Raw genomic sequence first — 27,309 nt, forward strand, 5'->3', positions numbered from 1 at the left:
GCCCCCTGCTGGCGCGGAGGAACGCGCCCCGCGGGCTCCGCACCCCGCGATCCGCACCCCGCGATCCGCACCCCGCGATCCACCCCTGCACCCCGCACCATGCACCTCGAACTCTGCATCCCAAACCACGCACCTCACACCATGCAGTCCACACCCAGCACCCCACATCCTGCACCCTGCACCCCGCACCCTGGCCCGGGGCCTGGCTAAGCCGGTGCGTGCCAAAGCCAGGGCAGAGCTGTGGGCTGGCGGGGAGGCAGCCGGGCACAGCCGAGGGGGACTGTGGTGGGAGCCAAGGGGCAGGGACTGGGGTTACCCAGTGCTGCTCCTGGGTACCCCAGCTCCGGGCACCGGGTGAGTAGGGGCCACCCCAAAACAGAGCTTGGCCTGCCTGCAGCTTCCCCATGCTGCCCAGGGGTGCGAGTGCACAGGGGAACACACACACACTTCCCAAAAGCTGGGTGTCTTTGGGGTCACTGGTGTAAGCCAAGCTGCAGCCCCCCATCATTGCTGCTCCCCCACCTTGGCACTGCTCGGCCCTCACAGAAAACAAGGTACAAGCCCTCCATGCCATGTTGGGGACCAATGTCCCTGAGTGATAGGGAGGCACAGCGGGGTGCTGGGAGCTGGCGTGGTGGCAGGGCAGCACCCCAGCTGCCAGCCAGCCCCCGTGGGGGCATGGCCTGGGCACATCTAGGGGATGGGACCCCTGGGTCTCGCATGGATCGTGGTGGCTCCTGTCCTTGGCTGTGTCCCCTGCATGGCCCAGGGTGCAGTAGCGGGGTTTTGGGTTCCACCAGTGCTCATGCATCATTTCCCAGCAGGATCCTGTGTCTTCCTGGTGATGGGTGTGTGGCCGCAGGAGGGACATGGCAGCCTGTGAACGGTTCGTGGAGCCCAGGCGCTCCCTGACAGCCGCATTCCCAGCCCCTGAGTCACCAGCGTGAGCACCCTGTTAGCCGGAGACAGAGACGCTGGCCATGTCTTGGGAGCTGGAAACTGGTGGTCCTGTTGCCCCTGACCCTGGGACCTGCCGTGCCGGGAGCTCATGACAGCTCTGGATTTATGCTCACAGCCCCCAGCACCTGCCTCTCCCCCCTCCTCAAAAGGGAACGAGCACACCCACCGCCTGGCACCCCGGCGAGCAGACAGCTGGAAGGTCTCCATGTCAACCACAGCCACCACAGCAAAACACAGGGCCAGCGCCCCACCGAGACGGGACCAGGCTGGGAGCAGGCACCCAGCACCCCAGCGTGGCGCCAGGCACGCCCCCTGTCCTGCACCCTCCTGCCAAAGGGACGTGGGTGTCAGACAGCCGTCCCCCCGCTCCTCCTGCCAGCATCACCCCTCACTGCTGCGGACACCCAGCTCAGGACCAGGTGCTGCCTGGTGGTCCCCAGGCCATGCCTGGGAGACAGCTGGGGACATTTGCAGCACGGGTGCCTGGAGCCCATCGTCCCCCAGCTGGTGACTGCCCCAAGTGGGTGGTACCTAGCAGACATGGGTGCCCGGGGCAGAATGGTCCCAGGGGTTGGGTGCAGGACCGGGGGGTGCTCAGACCTGGGGTGGTGGGAGCCAGGGGTGAGTGGCAGGGCCGGGTGTGGCCCTTGCCCAGCCCTGCAGGCGCGAGCAAAGGGCAGCGCCTCGGCGTGCCACAGCTATTCCCGGAGCAGCAGGGCTTCCAGGAAAAGCTCCCGCTGGCTATTTCCGGGTGGGCCCTGACTCACCCCTGGCTGGATGCCGGGGGCTGCGCAGCACCTGCTGCGGCTGCCCCCCGCCCCATCGCTGTGCTCCTGGGAAGGCACTGCTCCTGTCCCCGACCCTCTCTGCCCCGCAGAACCGCCAGTGCAGCAGGGAACCCCCAGGCAGCCCCCCCGAACCGACGCCGGCTGCTCCTCGGGGTGCTTGTACCCCGCTGCTGTGCTCACGTGTGTGCCTGGGGTGCCTGGCAGGGGCAGGACCGGTGGGGACAGGGCACCGTGCCCTTCCCACATCCCCTGGCAGCCCAGGGTGGGGTGTCCTGCACACTTTGCTCCGGAAAGCGTTCCCTGGAGCAGCAGGTGGCTCTGAGGGTGGACAGTCTGAGCTGAGCCCGCTGGAAGGGGTTAACGGAGAGATGGCTCAGGACTGGAGCCTGTAAACACAGCTGGAGCTCCAGGAAGTGCCGCCCCCTTCTCCACCGCCTGCCAGGCTGCCTGGACCCCCTCCCTGCCTGCCCTGCCAGGGTGAGTGTAGAGATGGCACCCACCGAGATGGTCCCCCCCCATCCCGGCCCACGTGTCTGAGCATAGGAAAGTGAAATCACCGCCCAGGCATTGCTGGAGGCTGAGCGAATGGCCACCATGCCTTACATGAGCCGCCAGTGATGCACTGATGCAGTGGGTAACTGCTACCTCATCTCACTGGCATGAGTGATGCCACTGAGGCCTGTAGGAAGGCAGGCAAGCACCCCGGCATCCTCATGGACCACGAGGCTGGCCAGTCAGCCCTATATCCACGTGGATTGTGAGGTATCTGGGCATCCCCAGCATTCCCATGGCCACTGGGGCAGGTGAATGTCCCCATGGACCACGAGGGCAGGTGGACATCCTCAGCCTGCCCCTGGGCTGCAGGGGTGAGTGAACATCTCAGCATCCCCACAGATCACATGGAGATGAGTGATGGGGGCAGGTATATGCCTCCAGCATCTGCATGGACACTGAGGTAGCTGGTCTCCTCCAGCATCTACATGTCCCTGGGGACAACAGGTCACCCCAGCACCCTTGTGAACCACAGAGGCAGTAACTCACCCTGAAGACCTAGATAGACCCAGGGGGGCAAGTAAACACACCCCAGCATCCATACAGGTTATGGGGGATAGATGGACACCCCCAGCATCCACACATGCCATGGGAGCATTCAAACACCTCCAGCATCCCTGTGCCACTCGGAGAGAGGCCATCATGCCCAGCATCCCCATCACCTGGGGACACAGGGGTAGAGACTGGGAACAGTCAGACAGGCTGTGTGCCCACACTAGGGTGGGCAAAGGTATCCAGGCAGCTGGGGTGAGCAGTGGGTGGGGGGCTGTAGGCTACAGGGCACCCACCAGCTCCCAGGACTCCAGTGAGCCGGGCTGGGCCATGGTCCAGGTAGAGAAGGAGAACCATCTCCTATTTAGACAATAGCATGTGCCCTGGGTCCGTCAGCGCCGGGGAATGGGCCACACGGTCCTTCCCTCTTAGGGTAAAGGCGCCTGGGAGGCTCATGGCTGTAAAAGGAGCGGGATGGAGGGAAACGGCCAGGGGCCAGGAGGGAGGGGGTGGACACCCTCACTGCTTCATTCCCATCCCTCTGCTCACCCCTGAGCCAGGGCCAGGCGTGAGGGGGGCGCAGAGGCCCCAGTGGCAGGGTACAGGGCCAAGGAGGGGCCAGCACCCCATTCCTGCATCCCACCCAGCTCCAAGCTCTGAGATGCCCGTAGGCAAGAGAGGCTGTGCCTGGCTCCCCGGGTGGCTTAAATCCTGGGGGAGCAGTGGGGAGGGAGGGCCAGGGAGGAGGGGCGGCCGCGGGATGCAGCTGGCTTCACTCACAGGGATGTCATGACCAGAGGGAGTTGTTTAACGTTCCAGCTCCCGATGCCTTCTCAGCAGCAATCTCGTCCCATGACTCGTCAGGAGCTGGGGCTGGGCCAGCACCGGGGCTCGGGGGCTGCTTCCCAGGCTCCGCTAGTCTGGGTCAGCCTGGCCTGGGATGGAGCCATGGGGAAGCTGAATGTGACGGGACAGGACGGGAGGCACCCTTGCACTGCTGCTCTCTGCAGCCTCCTAGCTCTTTTCGATTTTCACAGCCCCTGGGGCTTTAGCTGGCACAGAGTGCTTGGGGCAGTGTCCCTGGCATGGGGCTCTGACAGGGTTCCAGGGTCCTGCTCCTCGCCCCCTGCTTCCCTTGCAGCCAGGTCCCACATGCAGACAGGGCTTTCCTAAGAGGCTGTGGAAAGTCCAAGGCATCCGTCCGTCCCCTGCCAGCTGTGGGGCCCCTGCCTGCATGGAGCCATCCCGGAAGGCTGTCACAGCAGCTGAGGAAAGGCCACTTCAAACAGTTTGTTCTAGATTAGGGTGAGGAGGATGCTCCTGCTTAACCCCTCTGAGCCATTCCCCTCCTAGCAGTAGTGCCCAGGAGTCCATTTCCCCTCCTCGGGGCACCCTAAATCTGCACCTTGCTGCTCTGTGGGATGGAAATGGGGACAAGGGCTCTCCAGGCCTGGGGTAGAGTTTGCATCGCCCTACCTGAAGCACCAGGGCAAGGTGCCGAACACCACTGGACCCAGCACCCCTGGGGGGCCCCTCCTCCCCACACCCCAGCCGTCAGGGCAGCAGGATGGGGTCTCGGGAAGGGATGGCTGAACAGGACAGCTGCCACTGTGCTGGCCCAGACCCCTGGGGTCCCCCACGCTGGCGTGGGCACCCATCTGCCCCTCTCTACCCCAGCCAAGGGCTGGCATGCCACCCTGCCAGCACTCATGGAGCAGGCAGGGCACACGTGCAGGACTCAGGGAGGTGCAGGGTGCACTTGGAGCAGGGCCAGGAGAAGGAAAGATGCTGTCTGTTTTTCCATCTTCTCCGTCCCGCCCTTCCTTCCATCCTCCCCTCTGTGCTGGGATGAAACAACCTCATCTGGAAATACCTTCCCTTTTAAAGGCAGGCTCCGCCAGGCAGTGTGCACCCTCCGGGAAGCTGTCTCATTACACTACGTCTAGGCGGGTGGGAGGGGATCAAGGGATGGGGGGCTTGTGGGGGGCAGCCTGGACGCAGCCGTCAAGCCTCTGTCCACCTGCATGGCTGCAGAGCACAGACCTTTGCTGGCCCCCAAGTGGCAGGGGCCTGGCAAGGAGCAGGAAGGAGTGCATCCTGGAGCCAGGGCAGTTGAGGATGCTGCCGTGACCAAGCTCAAGCCTTTGCCATGTCGATGCTGCCGGGGTGAGCCCTGGCAGCTCTCAGAATCTGCTTTTGAGTTGGGCTGGAGGGCTGGGAGGTGCAGGGACAGGCAGGATTGAGCACTGCTCCTGCTGCTGAGTCACCCCGTGCCTGGTGGCACCGTGGTCCCCTCTGCCAGGCCCTTCAGGGACAGAGGCGCTGGGGCTGTGCCAGCTGATGTCAGGCAAAATAGCCCGGCTTTGTAAGGGCTGGGGGTCACCAGGTGTGCCAGGGGGGGCCTGGGGAGGAGGCACTGCTGGCGAGGCAAGGGGCAACCCCCTGAGGGGTTCCACCAGCACAGTCCCCTTCCCTTAGGATGTCCCCTTCAGTTGGGGGGGGTTTGTGCATCGCCCAGGAGTCCCTGCCCTGGACCGCTGCCTGTCCAGGAGGTGGGAAGCTATGGGGGGGGTCCTGGAGTGAACAGGGGTTTTCCCCATTCTGGGAAGATTTGGGGAACTGGGCTGGACTTTCTGCTCCCTGAAGTACTGCTGGGCCAAGGGGGAGGCTGAGGAGACAGGACAGACCTGTCTGCAGTGCCCTGGGATGACCTGAGGACCTTGTTCTGCTCTTGGGGTGATGGACACCTGAGAGGGGCTGGGGCTACTCTGGGCAGGGTCCCCATCCAGCCTTGCTCTCTGCATGCCTGGCACAGAAAGGGTTAACAGGGTGCCTCCCCCAGCTATAAATACCACATATGTCCCACGCGTATGAGGACGCTATTTTGGTTGGGTGCCTGCTGCTTTGGGAATGTGCTGGAGAGAGGACCTGGGGGGTGACATCACCAGGGCTGCTCAGACCCAGCACCTGCTCGGGGTCACTCAGCAGCACCCTGAAAGTGCCCAGCCCAGGGCTAGTGCTCAGCCCCCTGTATCAGAAAGGGCGGTTTGGGTGGCGGGTCAGCACAAGCACACTCAGGGCAGGGGTCCCCCCCACATCACCCCCTCCCCAGGGCACTCCCTTTCCCCCTTTCTGAGTGGGGGTGGGGCTAGAGTCTGGCCCCACACGGAGAGCTGAGCTGTGGGGCGGGTCACGGCATCATCAGGGGCATTTTGGGGTGCTCAAGGCCAAACTGAGGCCCATGCCTACTGGACATGGAGCCTGGCTTGAGGGGATCAAGTGACAGTGTGAAGGGCTGAGTCCCCTTCTTTCCCCTCCCGGCATCAGCCCAGGCTGTCTGTTTGTCCGGCCCCCCCGTGGGTGGCACTGCACCCCTATGGGGGTCTGAGCGGTGGTGGGGGCTCACCACTAGCCTGACCCACTTCCCCCTCTCACACCCCCCGGGACAGGGCTGTGTGGTGGGGGCCTGGGGGGAGACTGATACACTGGCAGGGTCTGGGGGTCCCTGGGGGTCCACAGATGTCGTCGTGGTCCACCCAGAGGTCCGTGGCCCAGCGGTGTGGGCAGGTGAGGGGCAGTGGGCGGGGGCTGGCAGCTGTGTTCCCCCCCTGCAGCAGCATCCCGCAGCTGCCCGGCAGCAGGAGGGGCGGGTGATGTCAGCAGGATACAAATAGCGGCGGCGCGGGTCCCCTCCCGACGCCTCGCCGAGCTGCCGGCCGCTCGCCAGCCCTGCTGCCTGCTCCCTGCTCCGACCTTGCCGCCCCACGCCGCCGCCACCATGAGCCAGTCCTACTCCTCCAGCCAGCGGGTCTCATCCTACCGCCGCACCTTCGGCGGTGGCTCCCCGGTCTTCTCCCGCGCCTCCTTCGGGGGCAAGGGCAGCAGCGGCAGCTCCGTCACCTCCCGTGTCTACCAGGTGTCCCGCTCCTCGGCCGTCCCCAGCCTGTCCAGCTTCCGAGCCACCCGTGTGACACCCCTGCGCTCCTACCAAAGTGCCTACCAAGGTGCCGGCGAGCTGCTGGACTTCAGCCTGGCCGATGCCATGAACCAGGAGTTCCTCCAGACCCGCACCAATGAGAAGGTGGAGCTGCAGGAGCTCAATGACCGTTTCGCCAACTACATTGAGAAAGTGCGCTTCTTGGAGCAGCAGAATGCCCTCATGGTGGCCGAGGTAAACCGCCTGAGGGGCAAAGAGCCCACCCGTGTGGCCGAGATGTATGAGGAGGAGCTGCGGGAGCTCCGGCGCCAGGTGGACCTGCTCACCAGCCAGCGGGCTCGTGTCGAGGTTGAACGCGACAACCTGCTCGATGACCTGCAGAAACTCAAGCAGAGGTGAGGAGGGGCTCCAGCATGTCCCTGTGGGCATCCATCTGCATCTCTGTCCCTAGGGATGGGTGGTGGCAGAACTCACCCTGGAAGCCCCTTAGGTGCTCACTGCTGTCCTTGTGTCCCACTCTCAGAGCCCATCAGAGCCCCGCTACTCTGTCCCCCTTTCCCTGTCTCCTGGGGTGGGAGAGCACCTTGGCTGTGCCTCTCTCACTGGCTGCACACGCCTGCAGGGTACTTTGCAGGGTACCAGGTCCTGGCATGGTGGCTGTAACTTCTGGGAGAGAGAAGGGCACCTGTGACTCACTATGCCAGTGTGGGTGCTTCCTGACCCACAGCGTGGTGCAGGTGGGGCAGAACTGGCCCAGCAGTGTGGGGCAGAGCAAAGGAGATGCCCACAGCCTGGGCATCTCATCAGGGCACTCCAGCTGGCCACTGCCTGCTCTTGCCGGATGCCCAGGCAGCATGCAGTGGGCAGGATGGCTCCAGCCGCAGGGGTGTTCCCCATGCCCTCCCTCACAGCAGGGCTGAGGCCAGGCTGTGATGCCACGGGACCCCCAGAGTTGGGAGATTAGAGTGTCCCACTCCGGGGTCCCCATCCCTGCTCACACCAGGGAGGGCTGGCGAGACCATGGGTGAGCTGAGCCCTGTGGGACAGACTGATGGAAGCAGCCAGGCAGGCGGAAGCGAGGGGGAGGATGAACAGAGTGTGGGGGGGTACTCCACCATCTCCGGACAAGAAGGAGGGAGGGGAGGAAGCGGCCACACTTCCACATGCCACGGATGCTGCAGGACTGCCGTGGGTGTCCACAGTGCCCCGGAAGCAGCAGGGACTCCACAAGGATGTTGTGGGTCTGAGTGGTGCCAGGGACGGGGCTGGCACCCGGCGGGATTAGCCACAGGGGTGGCCAGGCTGAGTGACCCCCCAGGGACTGACCAGTGTGGGGGCACCAGGCAGCAGGGGCAGATACCCAGGGGGAGCCGCTTGTTCTGATGCTGGTCTGCACCTTTCCTCCTGGCCTTTGTGCCCCGGGGACACTGAGTCCCCATCTCCTGGGGGTGACACAGCCTTCTGCCTCCCTCCATGACCTCAGCCCCTTCCCCAGACAGCCAGCGCTGGGGTTCTGGTGGGGCAGAGCCCCTGATGCTGGGAGGCTGGGGGTGGGGGCATGAAGAATCTCTCAATGTCAGGAGAGGAGCAGGGCCCAGAACAAACAGGTGTCAGGTTCCTGCCACCCTGTGTGCCAACACTGTCCGGGCACCTCTGCCTCCTCCCCGATGCCTTCCCTCTGACCAGCAGCCTGTGGCACTGCCCCCTCTCCTGGCACAGCCCGGCTCTCCAGCCCTGACCTTGGGCTCACACCCCAGCGGTCCCTGCTCCACACCCCTGTCCCACAGCATCACTGAGACCCGCCTGTCCTCCTGCCCTCCCCGGGACGGCTCAGCTGGTGGCCTTTCCTTGGGGCCCTGGTGCAGAATCCTGCATCCTGTCCCCCCGGCTGCTGGCCACTCTCCCCTATAAGGGCCGGGGCAGTGCATGTGGCACCGAGCTGACCTCATGCCTTTGTGCTCTCTCTGGCGTTGACTATAATAGGGAATGGGAGGAAGAGCCCCTGGCCCCCTGCCAGCTCTCCTGCTGCCTGCTGGAATGCAGGACAATCCGTCCTCTTCCCACCAGGCCATGCTGGGCTCAGGGACAGCTCAGGGGGACATTGCCACTGGGGGACAGGGCTTCATCCAGAGCCTCCTAACCTCCCCTCTCTGCCTGCAGGCTTCAAGAGGAGATCCAGCTGAAGGAGGAGGCTGAGAACAACCTAGCTGCTTTCAGAGCTGTGAGTACCCGTCCCCTCCATGCAGTGTGGGACACCCCCTCCCCTCCTACCCCCATCTTCCCCCGGCAGCCCAGCCCCAGCACCAGGGCATGGCCCCGGGAACGGCTTTGCACCTTCCAGCCCCGGTGCCCTCCCCCCACCCCTCACCACTACCCCTCACTCTGTGTCACCCCAGGATGTGGACGCAGCCACGCTGGCACGAATCGACCTGGAAAGACGCATTGAGTCTCTGCAGGAGGAGATCGCCTTCCTCAAGAAGGTTCACGAGGAGGTAGGTCAGGGGTGGCCTCATTTTCCACAGGCACCCATGGAGCCAAGGGACAGAGCAGGTGCCCTAAGGTGTCACTTTGTCCCCCCAGGAAATCCGGGAGCTGCAGGCTCAGCTGCAGGAGCAGCACATCCAGGTGGAAATGGACATCTCCAAGCCTGACCTGACGGCTGCACTGCGGGATATCCGTGCTCAGTATGAGAGCATTGCTGCCAAGAACATCTCTGAGGCCGAGGAGTGGTACAAGTCCAAGGTGCAGGAGGTGGCAGGCTCTGGGCTGGCCCCAGCATGGGGGGTCCCAGACATCCCGGTGGCTGTGTCCGCTGACCCTGGTCTCTCCCCAGGTGTCTGACCTGACGCAGGCAGCCAACAAGAACAACGATGCACTGCGGCAGGCGAAACAGGAGATGATGGAGTACCGGCACCAGATCCAGTCCTACACCTGCGAGATTGATGCTCTCAAGGGCACGGTGAGCTGTGGGCAGTGGCTGCTCAGGAACCTCTCTGGGGTGGAGGACTCTTCCCAGCTCCCTGAGTTGCTGCCATGGGGGGACTCACACCCCAAATATGGGCTGTGAATCCCCTAGTGGCAATCTGGGCCCCTGTTTTGGCAGAGCCCCGGGGTCAAGACACAGATTGCAAAATGTGCTCCAGCCTGGGAGGCTCCAGACAGGCGGGTGCAGGGCTCAGGGTGTCTGGTTGCAGGCTGGGAAGGTGATTGCAAACAAACAGGGCACAACAGTCCTGCTCTGGCACAGTCATGGTCACAGGAGCCAGCCACCAGCCACCAGTTGGCAGTGCCACCCCATGGCAGCTGTCTGGTGCTCCTGCACCTCTCCGTGCCTTCCCGCTGGGGTAGGGTGTTTTTTCTGGGGGGCCTGGGCATCCAGGCAGAGTGTGATGGGGTTGCCCAGCACCTGCCCAGCTTGCTCCTGCCAGATCCTGCTGCCCAGTGCTGGGCAGACAGAGGGTGATGGCCACTCATCATGGTCCCACATCAGCTGGACCCAGCCCAGGGCTGACTATGGCTCTCCCCACATCTCCGGCTCTGCCCTAGGACCCCCCAGCATCTCCAGGTGAGCCCTGGTCCCTCTGGGTCCTGCACCTTGCTGAGCCCCCCTTTTCCCCCAGAATGACTCGCTGATGCGCCAGATGCGGGAGATGGAGGAGCGCTTTGCCGGGGAGGCTGGTGGCTACCAGGACACCATTGCTCGGCTGGAGGAGGAGATCCGGCATCTGAAGGATGAGATGGCCCGACACCTGCGCGAGTACCAGGACCTGCTCAATGTCAAGATGGCCCTGGACGTGGAGATTGCCACGTATCGCAAGCTGCTGGAGGGCGAGGAGAACCGGTGAGCAGTGGAGGGGCAGGACAAGGTGGGGGGACCAGAAGGGCCAGCTTTTTTTGGGGGCTCCCACCCCATGAGAAGCTGCCCGAGGGTCGGGGCTGGCTGGTGCTGAGCTCTCCCTTCTGTGTCCCCACAGGATCAGCATCCCCATGCACCAGACCTTCGCCTCCGCACTCAATTTCCGAGGTGAGCACGCCCTGTGAGGAGGACGACCTGGGATGAGACCATGGGGGTCCCCAATGTGGGGGCAAATCTCCCTCCTGGGGGGTGCAGCCAGGCTGGCAGATTGGGAACCCTCAGGTGTCACACTGATCCCCTGGTATGGGAGACACTTGGTTGGGTGTTGTCATGAGCTGAGGAGGGGTTCAGCCAGAGCTCCTGAAGCCCCACAGTGGTCCCAGCCCCTCGTCCTCACGGTCCCATCCCCTGTGTCCTCCCGCCCACAGAGACCAGCCCAGAGCAGCGCGGCTCCGAGGTGCACACCAAAAAGACCGTGATGATCAAAACCATTGAAACCCGCGATGGGGAGGTGAGTGCAGAGTGGCACCGAGGGAGGGTGGTGAGGGCTGAGCAGGGTGCCTGTCCCCGTGATCGGGGCTCTAGTGCTGGCATGGTATGGCGTCTCACGGTGCCTCTCTCCCCGCAGGTGGTGAGCGAGGCGACCCAGCAGCAGCATGAAGTGCTGTAGAGGAGGCTGCTCCAGCAGCCCGCTGGCACCTTCTGTCCCTGCCTCCGTCCTGTCGCCAAGCCCCCTCCTGCCTCCACCTCGGCCCCCGGTGCTCCCCCGGCACTGCCCGAGGGGTCCTCCCGTGCAGCCGCCTCTGGGCCCCCCACACCCCCGGGGCTCTCTCCTTTGGCTTCAAAAGGCTTGCTCTGCTTTCGCAGCTTCATAGCGGCAACGCCAGTGTCAGGATCAGGCCTGGGCTGGGGTGGCGGCGGGGCAGGGGGATGAGGGGACAGGCAGGAGGGGCTGGGGGAGCAGGTGGTGGCCTAGGCCAGCCCCAGAGAGCTGGACGGTCCCAGCAGCGGGTTCTGGATCCCCCCTCAGCCCCCTCCCCGCACTGGACACAGGCTCAGGGTTCATCCCGCAGGAAAGGGCACCCATCCTCCCCAAAGCTGACACTTCTCTGGGTGCATGGCGGCGATGCTGGGGGTGGGGAGAAGTGGGGTCCGGGCCGAGCCCCCTGTTCTCCACCTGGCTTGGAGCCAGGGTGCTCCCGACCTGCGTCCCTGCCCCAGCCCGGGGGAGCTGGGGCCCTGTGCTCCCCCGAGCCCCAGAGGCAGTCCGTGGGGCAGAGGGGGGCAGCACCTGCCCCTTGCATCGCAGGGACCCCCAGCAGCAGGAGGCTGCACGGGGCCAGGCTCGTGAGCCGAGAGGGTACCCGTAGGTGGACACAGGAGAGAGGAGGAGTGAGTGAGTGGGAGAGAGGGGGGAGAGAAGGAGACGAGCCGGAGAGAGGCCCGGGGGCCAGGGCAGGCGCCCCTACCCCTCGCCCCACTGCACCCCCACCCCACCGCGTCTACGTGACTCTTCAGGCGGCTGAAATAAACAGCGGAGCATCACCCCTTCCTCCCAGTGCATCTCTGGGGCAGGGATGGGATAGGGTGGTGGGGAGGCAACATATGGGGGGGGGCATCACACAGGCCCCCAGAGCTGGGGTGAATGGGGAACCCAGCATCGCCCCCGAGCCATCTCTTCCCTTGGCTGCTGGTGTATCCCTCACACTGAAGGTGCCCCCAAGCATTCTGCTGCCTATGGACGTGGGTTTCCCCACCGGGTGGGGGAGCCCGGCTGGGGGTTGTGGCAGGTGAGCCCTGAGCAGGTTTGGAGGGGCTCTGGGTGACTGTTCCCTGTCACCCCCATACACCCATGGCCCAGTGTCTCAGCCCCACATGCGCCCCCTTTTTGCCCTCACTTGGGCCAGCCCTACCCGACACCTACACCTGACCGGGACCTCTCTAAGCTCCCCCTCATCCACACCAACCTGCAAGCCAAGCCCCCCGTCATCCCAAATCTACCTCTTCCCTGGCACTCTGCAGGCATCAGCCCTACCCCTCCATGCCTGCCCCCACCCCAATCTCATCCTCCAGCCTCACCTGCCCCCTTCAACCACTTCTCCCCAACACATGTGCTACCACTCCCTGTGGTCAGGGTGTGGGGGTCTTGGCTTTGTCTCCTTCATCCCAGCAACAGGGGATGCAGCAGGGGAACCCAGAGTCAAGCATCCCATGGGGAAGAGAGATTCAGGGTTGCTCTGTCCTGGGGAGGGGTTGGAGGGTCTGCTCCCCCTGCCAGGCAGCAGAGCCCTGGGAGGGCAGTGGGCTTGGCAGGGGATGCAGCTTTAGAGACAAGGCAGGTTCTGCTGCCAGCGGTGGGGATGGGGCTGGGGGTTCCCTGATGGAGAAGTCAGCGCGGTGAACGCCAATTTTGACTGCGGGGCCGCCCAGTGCTGGGAGAGGGGGGGTGTCAAATCTCAAGGGCTGTCTCCAGCAGGTGGCCCTGTGACATCAAAGACGGTCCCCAGGGCTGCCCTGGGGAGGGACGACACCTCCCTCCCTGCCCGGCCCAGGTTGGGGCTGGGGGGGGACAGGCAGGGGACAGAGCAGCCCTTTGCCCACAGGGCAGCGCAGGCAGGGAAGAGCCCCCCAAGCCTCTCGCAGGCGTCTCCTCCAGCCCCCAGAGACCCTGGGGCTTGCTCAGCTGCTCTGCAGCCAGGCTATGAGTCTAGCAGCGCATCCCTCTCCGGCGTGCCCCAAGCCAGGGGGATCCTGGGATCTTCTCGCCGGTGATGCTCCGCTGATGCTGGCGCCTTCAGGTTGGTGACAACGGGCTGTGCCAAAGCTGACAGGGCTGGGCTGCAGCCGGGAAGCAGTGTGCCCTGTGTCACTCGTGTCCTGCTCACCCAGATTTACAGCCCCGGAGAGGGCGGCCAGGGCCAGGTGCTGAGATGTGTGCCATCGCACCAGGAGCCAGGGAAGCCCTGCCTTGCCCGGGGGTGGCGAGGCAGAGTGTGGCACAGGCAGTCCCTGATCACTCGCTGCCTGGGGCACAGCATGTGGGAGCTGGCATGGGGCACCCCAAACCCAAAAGCAGGGTGCTCCTGCTCCAAGCAGGGCTTGAATGGGGGCCTGTCCGGGACTCACACTACCCAAGGCAGCAAGGCAGGGGTCAGTGACAGAAATGGGGTTTCTCTCAATGATGGATTTGGGGTGAGCAAGGATACAGGGATCCCTGACTCTGCTGCCTGCTGGGGACAGGGCAAAGGGGCCCTGCGGGGCTGGCTCCTGCCTGGGGTCTCGCATTGCAGGAAGCATGATGGTGTCCTTTCTCTCCACATGCCACCAGGGTCCCTCTGTCCTGATCCGGTGACACCGCCGGAGAAGGGGAAGGGGGGGAGGAAGGCTGGGTCCCCCCTGAGCCTCACTGCTAATATGGAAAGGTGCTGGCCCCTTTCTATCTTTGCAAGTGGAGCTGGGCTGCAGGGCCAGGGTGGCAGGCGCAGAGAGGGGGAGCCCGGCCAAGGAATGTGACATATCAGAGGCAGCTGCCACTTCGGGAGAGGGGGCAGAGGGAGCGCAGCTCACCAGGGGCTGCGCGGGACGGGACGGGTGAGGGGGGGGACGCCACGGCCCCAGCTCTGGGACGGCTCAGCAAGCAGCCGACACCCGTGGGACTCACACCCAGGCCGGCGGAGAAGCAGGTGCCGAGGCGCTGGGCGGGCTTGGGGTCGCAGCGGAGCATGGGGTGTGGGTGCTGCGCTTCACCGGGTGCTCGGTGAGTGGTGGCTCGGCAAGCAGCAACCTGAGTGCCCGCCTAAAAATAGCCCCTCACTTGCCCACGGCGCTGCGACCTTCGGGGCTGCAGCCGGTGGGGTGGAGGCACCGAACCGGACGGCACCTGGGCCAGGGGGCCGCCTCTGCCCCAGCACCCCTGGCAGGCACCCAGCACCCCCAAGCTGCAGGCAGGAGGAGAAGAGGAGCACAGCACTGTTGGCTCGTGTCGACGGGGGTCTTGGGCGTGGGCAGGGGATCTGTAGACCATGCATCGAGCACAGGGACGCGGCAGCATGAGTAGGGCCAGTGGGGAGCCCCGGGCAGCCCCGCCGAGCCCCGGCATCCCCCCAAAGCGTGCCAAGGTCACAGCAGAGCCGGGGGCACTTGAGGAGGGCCCGGCTCGCCCAGCGGCACCGGTTTTTGCACGGAAGCTGAAGAATGCGGCAATCGGCACCGGCTGTGACATCCGGCTGCGGGTGGTGGTGGTGGGCAACCCCCGGCCCAGCCTCCGCTGGTACCGAAATGAGGAGCTGCTGGCCCCACGCGAGGAGGAGTACGGCACCCTCTGGATCCGGGACAGCAAGAAGGAGGATGCCGGCGTGTATACCTGCATCGCCGAGAATGAGCGGGGAGAGGCCATGACCAGCGCCGTGCTGGCCATCATTGACATGGAAGGTAAGGGTGGTGTGGCCACTGCCACGGCTGCGCTGGCACAGCCGTGGGCACGGGTTTTCCGAGGTTGGCAGCGGTGCTTTGCAGGCTCCCACCACATGCCCAGAGCAAGCCGGGCTGGGCTCGCTGCAGTCTGGGGTGCCTGGTGCCGGCAGCACCAGGGCAGCTCTCTGGCCTGGAGTGAGCATGTGGCTGCAGTACCCGCTGCCAGGCCAGGCGGGGTGCCAGGGCCCAGCATGGAGGTGTCGGGAGCATGTGATGCCAAGCCTGCTCGGGGCAGGAAGAGAGAGAGAGATGCTGCTCGGGTGCATGGCACTGGTGGTGCCACCTTCCGCAGCACTGACACGGTCCCCGGTACCCCACAATGCCCCTGCACAAGGCACCCCCGTGCACTGGCTGCCCATGGGCAGAGCTGCCTGTGGCATCGCCATCACAGCTGTACCAGACACTGGGGCTGCACTGGAAGAACTGGGACCCTCCGTGGGGAGGAGCCTAACACTGCAGGGGGTGGGGCTGCCGAGTGGGTGGAGCCTATGTCCTGCAGTGGGTGTGGCCTGATGGTTTATTAGCCCAGAGCCCTATGGCAGCCCCTCTGCTCTTCCTCCCTGGATGCAGCAGATGAGTGTGCTCCCCTGGCATACAGGGAGTGCATGGGGGCTGCTGTGGGCCCTTCCATGGGTGCGTCTCACCCTGCACAGTGTCCAGGCAGGTGTGGGGCTCAGTCCTTTGTGCTTCAGGATGGATGCCACCTCCCAGGGGCACTGCAGGGAGCTTGTGGTGCTGGCTGGTGGCACCGCTCTGAGATGCAAGCTGCGCTGTCTGCATGGGGACAGTGAGGGTTGGGAGTGAGGGAGGCGGTGCTGAGCCCTGAGGCTCCAGGGAAGGAGCTGCTTCAGCGGCTTGGCAGCACAGTAGGTGTGCTGGAGATGCTGCACCTTGGAGGGGGAGCTGGTGGCAGTGGGGGGACAGAAGGAACCTTTGCAGTGCTGAGGGGGAGCAATGGAGGAAGAGGAGTTGCTCTGCGTGAGGTGGAAGGCTGGAGGAGCATTGTTTGGAGGATGGAGGAAGGTTTACGTGCTGGTCATGTGTCTGGTGGGGCCAGGGAGAGCAGAGGAGTGTGCAGGAGGGGTCCTACCCTGCTGTGGGTCTGTGCAGGGTCACTGTGCATAGCACCTTTGGGGACCGTGGCACTGTGCAGTTGGATGCATGATGCTGTGTGTGCAGAGAGGGGGAGACATGCACATGCACTGCCCCGGGGGGTGGGAGCAGCCTGGGGGCTGAGGTGGGGGGGGGGGGGGGGGTCACCCTGCTCTCACACTGCGGTGTGCAGCTGCACCTCTCCAGGCACCGCCGGCCCAGGCCCCCCTGCCTCTGCCCAGCAGCACAGCACCTGATTTCCCCAGGTGCCCGTTCCCGTTGTGCTGACGCACTCGTCCCTGCTCCCGATTCTCAGCCACTGGCCCTCGCCGCTGCCTTTCTGGAGCAGCTGAGGGAGGGATGGAGCAGCCAGGATTGCTTAATGCCCGGGGTGAATGTCACCCTGCCCCAGGTGCTTAGCTGTGGGTGCACTGCCATTGAGCAAACAGCCGCCCAAAAAGTAGGCCCCAGGGCAGAGGTGCCTCTGGAGCTGCGAAGGCTCTGGGGCACTAGGTGAGGAGCATGGCAGCCCCTGATGTGGCTTTTCCTCTGCTCTGAGGCCAAATGGACTCTGCAGTGTGCTACAATGGTGACCAGGGAGCACCATGTCCTGCTGGGTGCTGGAGATGCGTGCTGGTGTGGAGGTTATGGGATGTGGTGGGGGGTCCAGCCCATCTGCCTGGCCCCATTGCAGGGTGCTGGCACTCAGTGTGTTGTTCCCCCGAGGCCATTTTCTCCATGCCAGCAGCCGAGCGGTGAGATGGGTCATCATGTAAAATGGAGGAGCCGTGCCACCGCTCTGCACCCGCCTGCCCTGACACCCTGCCAGGATGTGCACTGTGACTTGCCAGCCTCCAGCATGGAGGCCCTGGCTGCTCAGGGGCTCCCCACACTCCTTGAGGAGATGCAGCTCTCCAGGGACTGTGCAGTTCCACTGGTCGCTGTGCTGTCCCTGTGCTGGGCAGGGACACGCCATCCTTGTTCCCTGGGGGGCCCTGAGCTGTGTCATCAGCCAGTTATGGGTCAAGAGGGATATGTGCAAGGTCCCTGGGCTGGATGAGGTCTTTCTCTGGATTCAGGGACCCGACCCCCCGTGTTCGGAGGTATTGAGGTGCCCTTGCTCTATTTGCCTCTGCTGGGTTGTGGTCTTCAGTGGGCACAGGGCCTGGTCCTCCACCTTATCTTCACAGCATGTGAGCCAGGCTGTAGCTCTCTGTGGGGCCTGCATCAGCCCTCCAAGGTGGCTCAGGTCACTGCTGGTGGGGTGGGGGGGCTTTGTGCTGCCCAACTCCGTGCTCGGCCCAGTCAGCTCCTCCTGCACCAGCTCAGCATTCCCCCTTGCTCGCACAAGCCCGATTTAGCTCCTCTAATCCCTTGCCCTGAATCTGTCGCTCCACCCCACTAATGATTTTCTCCTGCTCTTCTCCCAGGTCACCCGACCGTGTCAGTCCCAGCGTGGGGAGCACACGCGTGGGGCTGGCTGAGCAGTCAGGCACAGGGTTTCCTGAGGGCACACCATCACCTCTGTGTCACACCACTCACACCATGTCACACCATCCCTGCCATTGCACAGCGCTCTGCCCCTCTCCTGCTGCAGTTACTCCTTGTACCCTGGCCCCATAGATGCAGGTGGGGTGCATTGGCCCTTCTCACAGCAGCATTAGGCTGGTCCAGGGACTTCCCAGGTCCATCCAGGGACCCTCCAGACCCTTCCTGCCAGCCCTGGTTCCCACCATGGCTCCATCGTCCCCAGGCTCGCTACAGCCTGTATAACCTCTCAGCTGCATCTCCTGAATTTTTTCCCCATAAACTGGATTAAATCACCTCTTAAGAACCTGAGCTAATCTCCTAGAGCCCAGCCCTCCCTCACCGTGCCAGAGTTGCCTGATCCTCCCCATCAGGGCTGCCTCTTGTTTCAAGGTTGGATGTGTCTGTCTTGGGCTCTCAGCACAGGGTCTTGCTCCACTCGCCTCCACCTGCACTCAGCAATCAAACCGCCTTGGAACCTTTCCTCTGCCCAGGGAACAGCCTGCACCCGCCTGGATTTGGAAGGCGGCAGGAGCTGCCTGTGCGTGGTGGCCCTGCATGGCCCTTTCCCATCCAGCCCAGAGTTACAGTGGGGCAACGTGGGCATGCATTTATGGCTGGTGGTGCACGGCAATGGCACCCCAGTGGGGATGGCTGTGCTGACAGTGTCCTTGGTGGCTCAGCACCTCTGGCCATTTATCTGAGTGCCTAATTTTAGTCCCTTAATTTGCAGTGCTGTGCCCATGTTTAATGCCAACTGCCCCTTCCCTCTGGAGCCCCTGCCAGCCCTGCTCAGGGACCGAATGGGACCTAAAACCTCCCTTTGTCATCTCCTCCCTCCCGTGGGACTTTCTTGGGCTGCTTCAGTTTCCCCTTGCTGTCCATGGCTGTCCCCTCAACCCCAGGGCACAGCAGCAGCTCAGAGGAGCCCAGGATGCAGCAAGGCTCCAGTGCAGGCTGCTGTGCCCCACCGCGGGGTGGGCACCATGCCCAGCTGTGCCAGCGCAGGGGCTGCCTCTGCAGAGCTGCTTGGCCGCTACCACCCCGGGTTCTGGTCTCAACCAGTGCAGGGACAGGTCCCCAGGGCTGGACGTGGACTTCAGGATGCCCGCAGGCAGCGGGGCGGGCAGGTGGGCTGGCCGTGTGGCTGCTTGTTGCTGAGCACCGCCACATGCCCTGGGGCTGTGCCCACTGCCTGGGTCCAGGGGTGGCACCAGGACCAGCCCATGGGCAGCTGCCAGAGATGCGGGCTCCCAGCTCTGCCCCCAGCCACCTGGGCAGGGGGCTGGCGCGGTGGCCACGCGTGCTGGGTCCCCGTCCCGGGGTGCTGCGGACTGGGAGGGCTGCTCCCTAGCGAGCAGGGTGGCTGGTGCAGCTGTCCAGTCAGTCACCTCCACCCCTGCCCTCTCGCCTGCTGCCGGGGGGTTATTTTTGCTGAGGAATGTGCCATCCCCTCGGATTCTGGCAGGCTGCAGGGTTCGTGTTACAGGCAAGAGGCCGAGACCCGGGCCTGTGGGCGGGTAAATATAGCACTGCTGCTCAGGGCTGCGTGATGGGATGACGGCCTCTTCCTCCTCCCAAGGCTGCCCAGTGCTCCATGTGCCCCTCCTGTCTCCTGACACCAAGTTGCTAGCTTGTGCCCTGGCATGGTGGCACTGGGAAGGGGCTAGCTGCTTCTACCTTGCTGCCTGCACTCCTGCCTCCTTCCCCCCCTGCCCTCTGCATGCAGCCCCTCAGCCCCAGGCAGGGGGGATGCCAGGAGCGGGGCTGGCAGGGCTGGGACAAAACGCCTCTTGCCACCCTGCTTCATGCCCAGGCACCCAGAGCCAAGGTCATATTGCTGTTCTGTGTCCCTGCATCCTCCGCCTGCAGTGGGCACCATGTGCTCGGGCATCCTTCTAGTGGCAGCAAGGAGAGGCGATGCAGGGGAGGGTATTTGGGGTGTCCCTAGCCCTTGGGAGAGGGGTCACAGCACAGCATTGCTCTTCCCCAGGGCCAGAAAACCACAGCAGTGCTGTCCTGCCCCATGACAAGGGCCATCCCGCTGCATTTATCCGCAGCTCCCCAGGCTCCCAGAACATCCTACCTCCCACAGGCAGTCCCCAGCAGCATCAGGAACCAAAAACACATGAAAGATTCATGCCCAGACCTCCTTCTACCCGAGACATTGCATGGACCCACTGCCATCAATTATTCAAGCCCCGAGAAAAGGGGGCTGGTGGATGGGGCCGGGTGGCCAGTACTCAGCCAGTGCTGCGGTTGCAGGGGCAGGATCCGTGCAGAGCTGCCGGGGAGGCCCAGCAAGGTGTGGGGAGCCGTGGATCAGAGCAGTGAAATTAATGCTGCATTTTGTGCAAGCGCTGCTACCTGCTTTGCTCGGGGCTGGTGTGTGTCCAGCAGGCGAAGCTGGAGATGGGTGGCAAAGGGGCCACATGCAGGGTGTCTGGCTTTGCCCTTGCAGGGGATCTTGCAGGTGCTGCTGCCTCTGGAAAAGACTTTCAGGCCCCACAGTAGGGGCAGCCCCTCAAAGGTGACCCAGCTGCTCCTGGAGTTGCAGCACCTCTGGGGCAGCCCAGAACCACTCCTGGGATGGCCAAGCAGCAGAGCCACAGCCACAGAGAAGGGCTGTGTGCCTGGACAGCTGCGAGCCATGGCCAATGGGGCAGCAGATGTGGCAGTCGGAGAATACACAAATGACTGCGTTTCGGCTGCGCACATGTGGTCCCTCCCTGGGGCTGTCCCTGCGGGTGCTGTGGTGGCAGCACCCTTGCCCTGGCACCACCATGTGCCAAGCCCAAGCCTTGGTGCTCCTTCCCAGCATCCCTGACCAGGTTTTTTTTCCACTTGAGTCTGAAAAAAAGGCACAGGCTATGCAGATCTATGGCAGGACCGCAGTCATGCACAGCCTGGGTGAGAGCACCTGGCAGGGAGACCCTGTGGGTGCAGGGACCTTGGCAGACTTCAGCTCCACAGCCCAGCCTTGACTCAGGGGTACCCACCTCTGTCCCCACACAGGGCTGGGGGCCCCCAGCAAAGTGCTCTGGCTTTGACAGGAGATTCCCTTACTGCCAGCTCTGGCATTCGTGGGACTCGCCTGACGTGCGGGGTCTCCACGGAAACCCCGCAGCATCACTCGAATTGTGGGACTGTCAGAAATGTTGTATAAACAGCTCCTTTTGTACTGGGTAATTTGCAAGTTATTATGGAGCCATGAAAAGCCTCACGTTGGGAGTCATGGGCTGGGAAGGGAAGTGCAGAAAAGCTGCCAGAGCTGCCAAGCATCATGGGGAGCGTGATGCCTGTGTGCAGCCCCACGTGGGGTGGCCGGCTCCCCAGGGGACAGGTGAGCAGCATGGAGACAAGTGCTGGGTGGGGAGGCCTCCAGCAGTGTCTCCATGGATGCTGTGCAGTGGGAGGGAGAAGCGCAGCCAGCCAGTGGGGCTGGGACCTTGGCAGCCTCTGCAGGAGCCTGGAAAGGGGACTGATGGGTGCTGTGGGGCTCAACGGCTTGGTGAACTGGTGATGCAGGACACCAAGAGCTGGGGGGGGCGCAGCAGGCAGGAAAGGCCCTGCTGAGGCTGTGGGGCTGGGACTGCCCCTCTGGCTTATTTGCAGTGACACCCAGGGAACAGGGACAGGCTGGCAGAGCTGGGGACACTTGGCTGGGGAAGGTGTGCTGGGGTTATGCCAGCACCCCGGGAGCACTAACAGGTCTTAATGGCCTTGACCAGCCTCACCAGGGTCCCCCACCCACAACTTCTGCCCATACCCCGGGAGCCCCATCGCAGCTCGGTCCCGGGCACCCAGTCCTGCCCTGAGCTGTGCCATGGGGCCTCACCCCAGCATGAGGGGAGGTCTCGTGTGTGTCACGCAACACGGAGAAGGACAATGGCCTGCTTGTGCCCCACCAGCCACAAAGCCCAGGGCTGAGCAGTCCAGCCCTGCCATCCCACACGAGTCCTGAGGCACCCAGGGGGCAGGGTGCAAGGTCTGTCTTAGGGCCCTGGGTGCCTGGGGCTGGAGGCTGTGTGGTTTGCCAAGGGGGCTCATGCTGTGGCGTGAACAGTTCTGGGCCAGAGGGGTTGCTGTGAAAGACTGTGCCTGCATTAGCTCTCGTTCATGTGCAGGTGGGTCAGCAGTGCTGAGACCCACACCTGTGTCTCAGTAAGGGGACCCTTCTGCCTCGCTGTTGGCTGGAGGATGTGGGGGACTGAGTGGAGGCTGGCAGAGTGCTGGTGAGCCTGGATCCTCGCTGAGCAGTGCCATGGCACACCGTGGCTGTGCTGCTGCTGCAGGGTTGTGGCTGAGGAACTGCCCTGTCTGGGGGCTCCGTTTTGGCAGTCGCTGGTGTGGTGCGGTGTGTTATTCTTGTCCCTGTCGGGGTGTGTGTGGAGCCGCGGTGGTGGGCTGTGCCCCACGGTGCTGAGCACAGGAAGGAAGAGCAGCCCCTGCCCCGGGAGGCGGGGCCGGGTGGACCGATGGCAGGGGACAGTGGTCCAGCCGCATTGCTGGGCAGGGGGCTGGCGTCCCTGGGTGCTCTGGAGCCAAAGCCACCGTGGGGGAGGACGTGTGCCCGCCCCAGTCGCGCCCACTCCCCCCCTCCTCCCCGCCCCGCGGCTGCCCTCGCCCCCCGCCACCTGTGCCTCGCCTGTCCCCCGCCTCTGTCACTGTGTGCCAGGGCTGGCGGGGAGGCGGAGGCGGAGGCAGGCGGGGGAAGGATGGAGGGAGGAGCACTCCAGTGATGCTTCATGCTCACAGCTCCAGCCCTCCCGGGAGCCCAACCTGGCGAGCCCCTTCCTCTCCCTCCGCCGTTCCCGGCTGCCGCCGGTGGAGGATGCTCGGAGCATCGCTGGCCCCCGCGGCGTGCTGACAGCGGGGACCCCGCCGGGAGCGGGCTGGCGTCCTGCCAGGCCTGAGCCGGTGTGACAGGGCCAGCGGGGCTCTGCAGAAGCATGAAGAAGATCTGGGTGAAGAAGCGTTTCCAGGTAAGGGCTCCGGGCTGCCGCGCCGGAGGGTGCCGGGAGGAGGGGGCAGTGCCGGGAGCAGGAGCGCATCGGGATGAGGATGAGGATGAAGTTTAGGATGAGGATGGGGATAGGGATGGGGATGGGGGGGCCCCTCTGGCCCTGCCGCTGCCGCCCGGGGCTCCCCAGGGCTTTGCCCATCACCAGCTCCAGCCCCGCTTGCAGAGCCACCAGCTGCCTGCCTGTCCTCGCCAGCCCGGGCAGGAGGGGCAGAGGGCAGGTGCTCAGCACCGCCTGTGCCAGCAGCCAGGCTGGGACCCCCGGGGAGCGCTTCCCCCCACGCCACCCTCTCCCCTCTCTGCCCTCCGGAGCTGGGGCAGCAAATGGAGGCTGCTTCATGGCTCCCCCCAGCCCCGCTGCCGGTGGTCACGGAGCTGGAGACGAGGCTTTGCATGCGTCATCCCCTCCGCGTCAGGAGCATGCCTGGCACAGGCAAAGGCTCCTCCACGGGCCCCGCCGCACGCTCCGCCGCCGAGCGAGGAACAAGGACGTCACTTGGCCTCGGCGGGGGGTGGAGGATGGGGGGCATCTTTACAGGAAGCCCCCCACCCCCGACTCCCCCGGGGTGCACAAGTCGACCCCGCTGCTCCACCCAGCGCAGGCACGTAGCCTGCCCGCTGTCACCCTGCCTGGTGGACCAGCAGGGGCTGGGGAGGGGCTGTCACCCGCAGCCCCTTACCAGGGGTGCAGGGTGCCCTGGGAGACACAGGTCACCAGGGATACCAGGAGCCGGGCGTGGTGGGGGGTCCCCCCGGGGCCGGGTGGATGGCACTGCCTGGCTGTCCCAGCTGCCCTTGGGGACAGCAGGCCCAGGGGCTTGCCCGCATTGTGGGGCAGGGTCCTGCACTGCTGGCTGAGCACGGGGTATATCAGGACACCCACAGTGTCTGTCCCTCTGAACTGGGCAAGCCACCCACCTCCTGCCCACCTCACTCCATCCCTGCACCCTTGTCTGCCTGTCTCACACCAGTGGCACCAGTGCCATGTGGCTCCACATGCCAAGCGGTAGCAGGCTGCAAGGGCTGTGCTCCAGGGTCCCAGGGGCCTCTTCTTCCCCCTGACTCCCCTTGGCTCCAATTGGCCATGGTTAGGGATGCCCTGTGCCAGGCCAGGGTGGGATCCCAGACGGGGCAGGGTGAATCTGTGCCTAGCACAGGGGAAGGAGGCAGCGGCAGGTCTCACCCAGGTGCCCTGTGGGGCAGGGCTGAAGCTGGGTGCTGATCCCAGCCAGCCCTTCTCCCCACCCCAGTCTGGGTGGGCACAGAGTGGGCTCCTGGGGCTCCCCCACCCCTTTTTCCCAGGCTGCAAATGAAATCCAGGCAGGGAGCACACCCCCGATTATTCAGCTGGCCCCTTTGCCCAGACCCCAAGCAAGCCCTGAGCTGCTCCTGCCCCCTTTCCACCTCCTGACTTGGGGGTGACCCTGCATCACCCAGTGCTTGCTCCCTGGCAAGCTGCAGGTGGGTGCTGTGCCCAAGGGGGTCCAGGCTGCAGGGTGCCCTGCCTGTTGCAGGCAGAGGGGAGGGGGCTTAGCCACCCCGTAGCTCTGGGTGATGGAGCCCATCCCAGGCCCGCTGGGTGCAGTCATCGTATTTGATGGGGAGCTGATGGCGCCAGTCCCTGGGGAAGCCGCAGGAGCACCCGATAATGGCACTCAATTGCATTTTCATTTTTTAATGGGGGAATTATCCGCCGATGGTGCAGTTAATCACTCATCTATCTTTTGCTGGCCTGGAAGACGGGCTGCCAGCCAGAACCAGCATAGTCAGCCGAGGAGGGGAGGTGAAGCCTGGCTCAGCCTGAATACAAATGTGTCTCGTGCAGTTGCTGCCCTCCAGCCAGCATCGCATGCAGGCAGGGGGCTGGTGGGAGCCCCCAAGTGCTGCCCACGAGCAGAGGCTGCCGCTGCAGTGGCAGCAGCTTTGGGACATGAAAAATGAGCCTCCTGCCCTTCCAAAGGCAACTAACTGCTGGCCATGCTTGGCTGGCTCTCCCCGGGGCTGGCTGGCTGTGACCCTGTTTGGGAGCTGTGGGGTGGCAGGAGGGGCTGGCAGAGCAAAGGGCTTCAAGAAAGCGGGATGTATGGACCTAGGCTCCACGCTGAGGAGACAGGACATGGGGCACCAGTGTCCTGGGGAGACCCTCAGCACCCCGACTGGCTGGAAAGGATGCTCAGCCCTGGCAGCCCCAACCCTGTCTGTCTGCATGCCACATCTCCACTCCTGCCTGCCCTGGAGATCACCCCATCCCTCTTTTCCTGGGAAATGGCATTGGTACATGCCGGGCCTGGCAGCCAGGTCACCCTCAGCTGGTCCCTCCCTTGGCAAGCAGGTGCCCGGCTCTGGGCTGTGGCGCAGAGGGCAGCCAAGCTGGCAGGGAGCTCCTGGCAGCTCTGCCCCATGCTCGAGTCCCGACTGCCTGCCCAGACAGCGCGGGCGAGCGCAGCCCCCATGCCTCCAGCCCCACACAGACGGGCCAGTCCCATGCCGCTTGTGCCAGGCAGCCTCTCTTGCAGCTGGCACAGTCTCGCTGTGGGGGATGCTGTCCCCACGCTGGACCAGTGCCCGTGGCGGTGTCTGGGCCAGCACCTGGAAGATGCTTTGCTGGCCCAGTCCCCATGTTGGCACGGGGGCAGTGGCTTCGAAGGGGCTGCGGAGCATTTGGACAACCACCCGGGCAAAGACCTTGCTGCAGGCAGTGCTGGCTGCAGGCAGCGGTGCTGGGGCAGCTGTGCTGCCCAGGGCCATTGCTCCCCGGGCATGGGCTGTGGCACAAGACTGGGGTGCACAGTGTCACCCCCCTGCACGGGCAGCGGCGCAGGGCTGGGGTGTGCAGTGCCATCACCAAGGGGAGAGTGTGTGTGTGTGCGTGCACAGGTGTGTGTGTGTGTGCGTGCATAGCTGGGCATGTGCTACACATGTCCACCTACACCCATCCGTGTCTGCGTGCATGGGGGTGTGTGCCTGGGGGTGTGTGCCTGTGGGTAACCCGTGGGTGTGCAGCCAGGGATGTGTGTGTGCGAGTGTGTGTGTGTGTGTGAGAGAGAGAGAGCAGTGCTGGGTGTGCCCTGCCAGCGGGAGGGAGGGTATGAGTGGCACCATGCGTGTTGTGACAGTGTGTGTGTGAGTGACTGTGGGTGTGAGCGGTGCTGCATGTGCCATGATGGGGTGTGTGCGTGCGTGCGTGAGCAGACACATGGCACCGTGCCATGGGTAACGCTCTCTTCTCTTTTCCTTTGCAGAAGACCGGCCACTCACGGCGCTTCGGGCGCTTCACGCATGGTGCGTTGAGTTACCAGGACCTGTATTCCCTCGCTGCCCCGAGTGCACTGGGATGGGGTCCATCCCCACCGCTGTGTTGAGGGGACAGCAAGCAGAGGCTGGGAAGGGCTGGGCTGCATCTTGCCAGCCCCAAAACAGGGTCCCGGTCGGCTGGGGGCTCCCAGTGTCCCCTGTGAGGCTGGGCTGCTCCTGTCCCTGCAGCTCCGGTTCCTCAGGGGCTGCCAGGCTGTCATGGCTGCGCTGGGGAGCGGTGGTGCAGTGGCAGTGCATGGGGCAGCTGTCTGCAGAGGGGTGGTTTGGGGTGAGAGGGAGCAGCTTGGCCCCCCACCATGCCATGGCAGTGTGGTGGAGGGGGGTGGTGGTGGGGCAGGGGACACAGCCCTTGCAGCAGGGGTCTGTTGTGGCAGCTTGCGAGAGTTTGCACAGCAGCAGGGAGGAAAGTCTGGCCCTCCCTGGCTGCATGGCGATGGCTTTCCTGGTATGGGACGTTAGGGTGATGCTGATCTGGACTGGTCACATCCTGCCCGTGGGGAGGCTCTCACGGGTGCCCTGCCCTCAGCACCCCTGATTTATCAACTGGGGCTGTGATGTGGGTCATGGCTGAATCATGCAGCACTTGCCACCAGTGGGGTAGGGGATGCACGTGTATGTGCCAGAGGGAGGGTGTTTGCAGCTGGGTGCTGCTGGGGGTGCTGGGGCATGGGGTGGGGTCCTCTGTGGTACCCCACAGAGCAGAAGGATGTGCAGGTGCTGCAGCTGTGAGGCCAGCCCGTGGGGCAGCTGCAGCAGCTCTGGGGACAGGAGGTGGCTGTCCTGCCGGGCAGGCTGTGGCTGTAGCACAGGGAGGGGATGGTGCCGTGCACTGCAAGGTGGGATGGTGTGTGTGCGAGGAGGGTCTGTGTGCAGCACGGGAGATGTGCAGCGAACATGGGTGCAGAGTGGAGACGTGGTGGGGAAGTCTGGGGGTGCCAGACCTGTTCCCACACCCTGTGGGTGCCTCACCTCTGACATGAGGTGGGGTAGGGCATGGTGTGCTTGTTGTGAGGTCCTGAGATGGGCAAATGCCCAGTCCTGGCCCCATTCCTGGACCTGAAGCCCAGCACAGGGTGCCAGGCTCTCTGAGCTGGCATGGCCCACTGCAGTGCTGCCCCAGCAGGTCCCTGCCCTATGGCAGCATGGGGAGATGCTGGGGACAAGGTCCCTGCCTGCTGCCCCCCGCGTCCCCGCAGGCCGGGCCGATAACCGGGTGTTGATGTCTCTCTCTCTCTTGCTGCCCCTATGGAAGCGAAGTTTTCCGCTCCTGCAGGAAACAAAGCTACGGTAGGAA

At 64.4% G+C, this 27,309-nt stretch overlaps 2 protein-coding genes across 6 annotated transcripts in view; both read left to right on the forward strand.

The window, feature by feature from the left end:
* Positions 1-6,488: 6,488 nt before the first annotated feature.
* DES (desmin) lies at positions 6,489-12,130 on the forward strand. Of its 2 annotated transcripts, XM_074911363.1 has the most exons (9): positions 6,489-7,124; positions 8,890-8,950; positions 9,126-9,221; positions 9,310-9,471; positions 9,563-9,688; positions 10,350-10,570; positions 10,704-10,753; positions 11,014-11,096; positions 11,214-12,130. In XM_074911363.1, exons 1-9 carry the CDS (start codon positions 6,571-6,573, stop codon positions 11,253-11,255), a joined length of 1,395 nt encoding a protein of 464 aa, XP_074767464.1. In that variant the 5' UTR covers positions 6,489-6,570; the 3' UTR covers positions 11,256-12,130. The 2 variants fall into 2 exon arrangements, with proteins under 2 accessions (XP_074767464.1, XP_074767466.1); XM_074911365.1 differs by lacking the exons at positions 9,310-9,471; positions 9,563-9,688 and having other exon boundaries at positions 10,494-10,570.
* A 2,088-nt stretch (positions 12,131-14,218) lies between these two features.
* SPEG (striated muscle enriched protein kinase) overlaps positions 14,219-27,309 on the forward strand; it is a 39,565-nt gene continuing 26,474 nt past the window's right edge. Inside the window, exons 1-3 of one of the 4 annotated variants that reach the window (XM_074911163.1) lie at positions 14,219-15,016; positions 25,943-25,982; positions 27,268-27,302. In XM_074911163.1, the coding sequence (XP_074767264.1) occupies positions 14,608-15,016; positions 25,943-25,982; positions 27,268-27,302 (484 nt within the window). In that variant the 5' untranslated portion in view covers positions 14,219-14,607. Of the gene's footprint in view, positions 15,017-22,435; positions 22,663-25,942; positions 25,983-27,267; positions 27,303-27,309 lie in introns of those variants that run through there. The other 3 variants (XM_074911164.1, XM_074911161.1, XM_074911162.1) reach the window with 3 other exon arrangements.

This window comes from Athene noctua, chromosome 7 (assembly GCF_965140245.1).
Source record: "Athene noctua chromosome 7, bAthNoc1.hap1.1, whole genome shotgun sequence".
Taxonomy (NCBI): domain Eukaryota; kingdom Metazoa; phylum Chordata; class Aves; order Strigiformes; family Strigidae; genus Athene; species Athene noctua.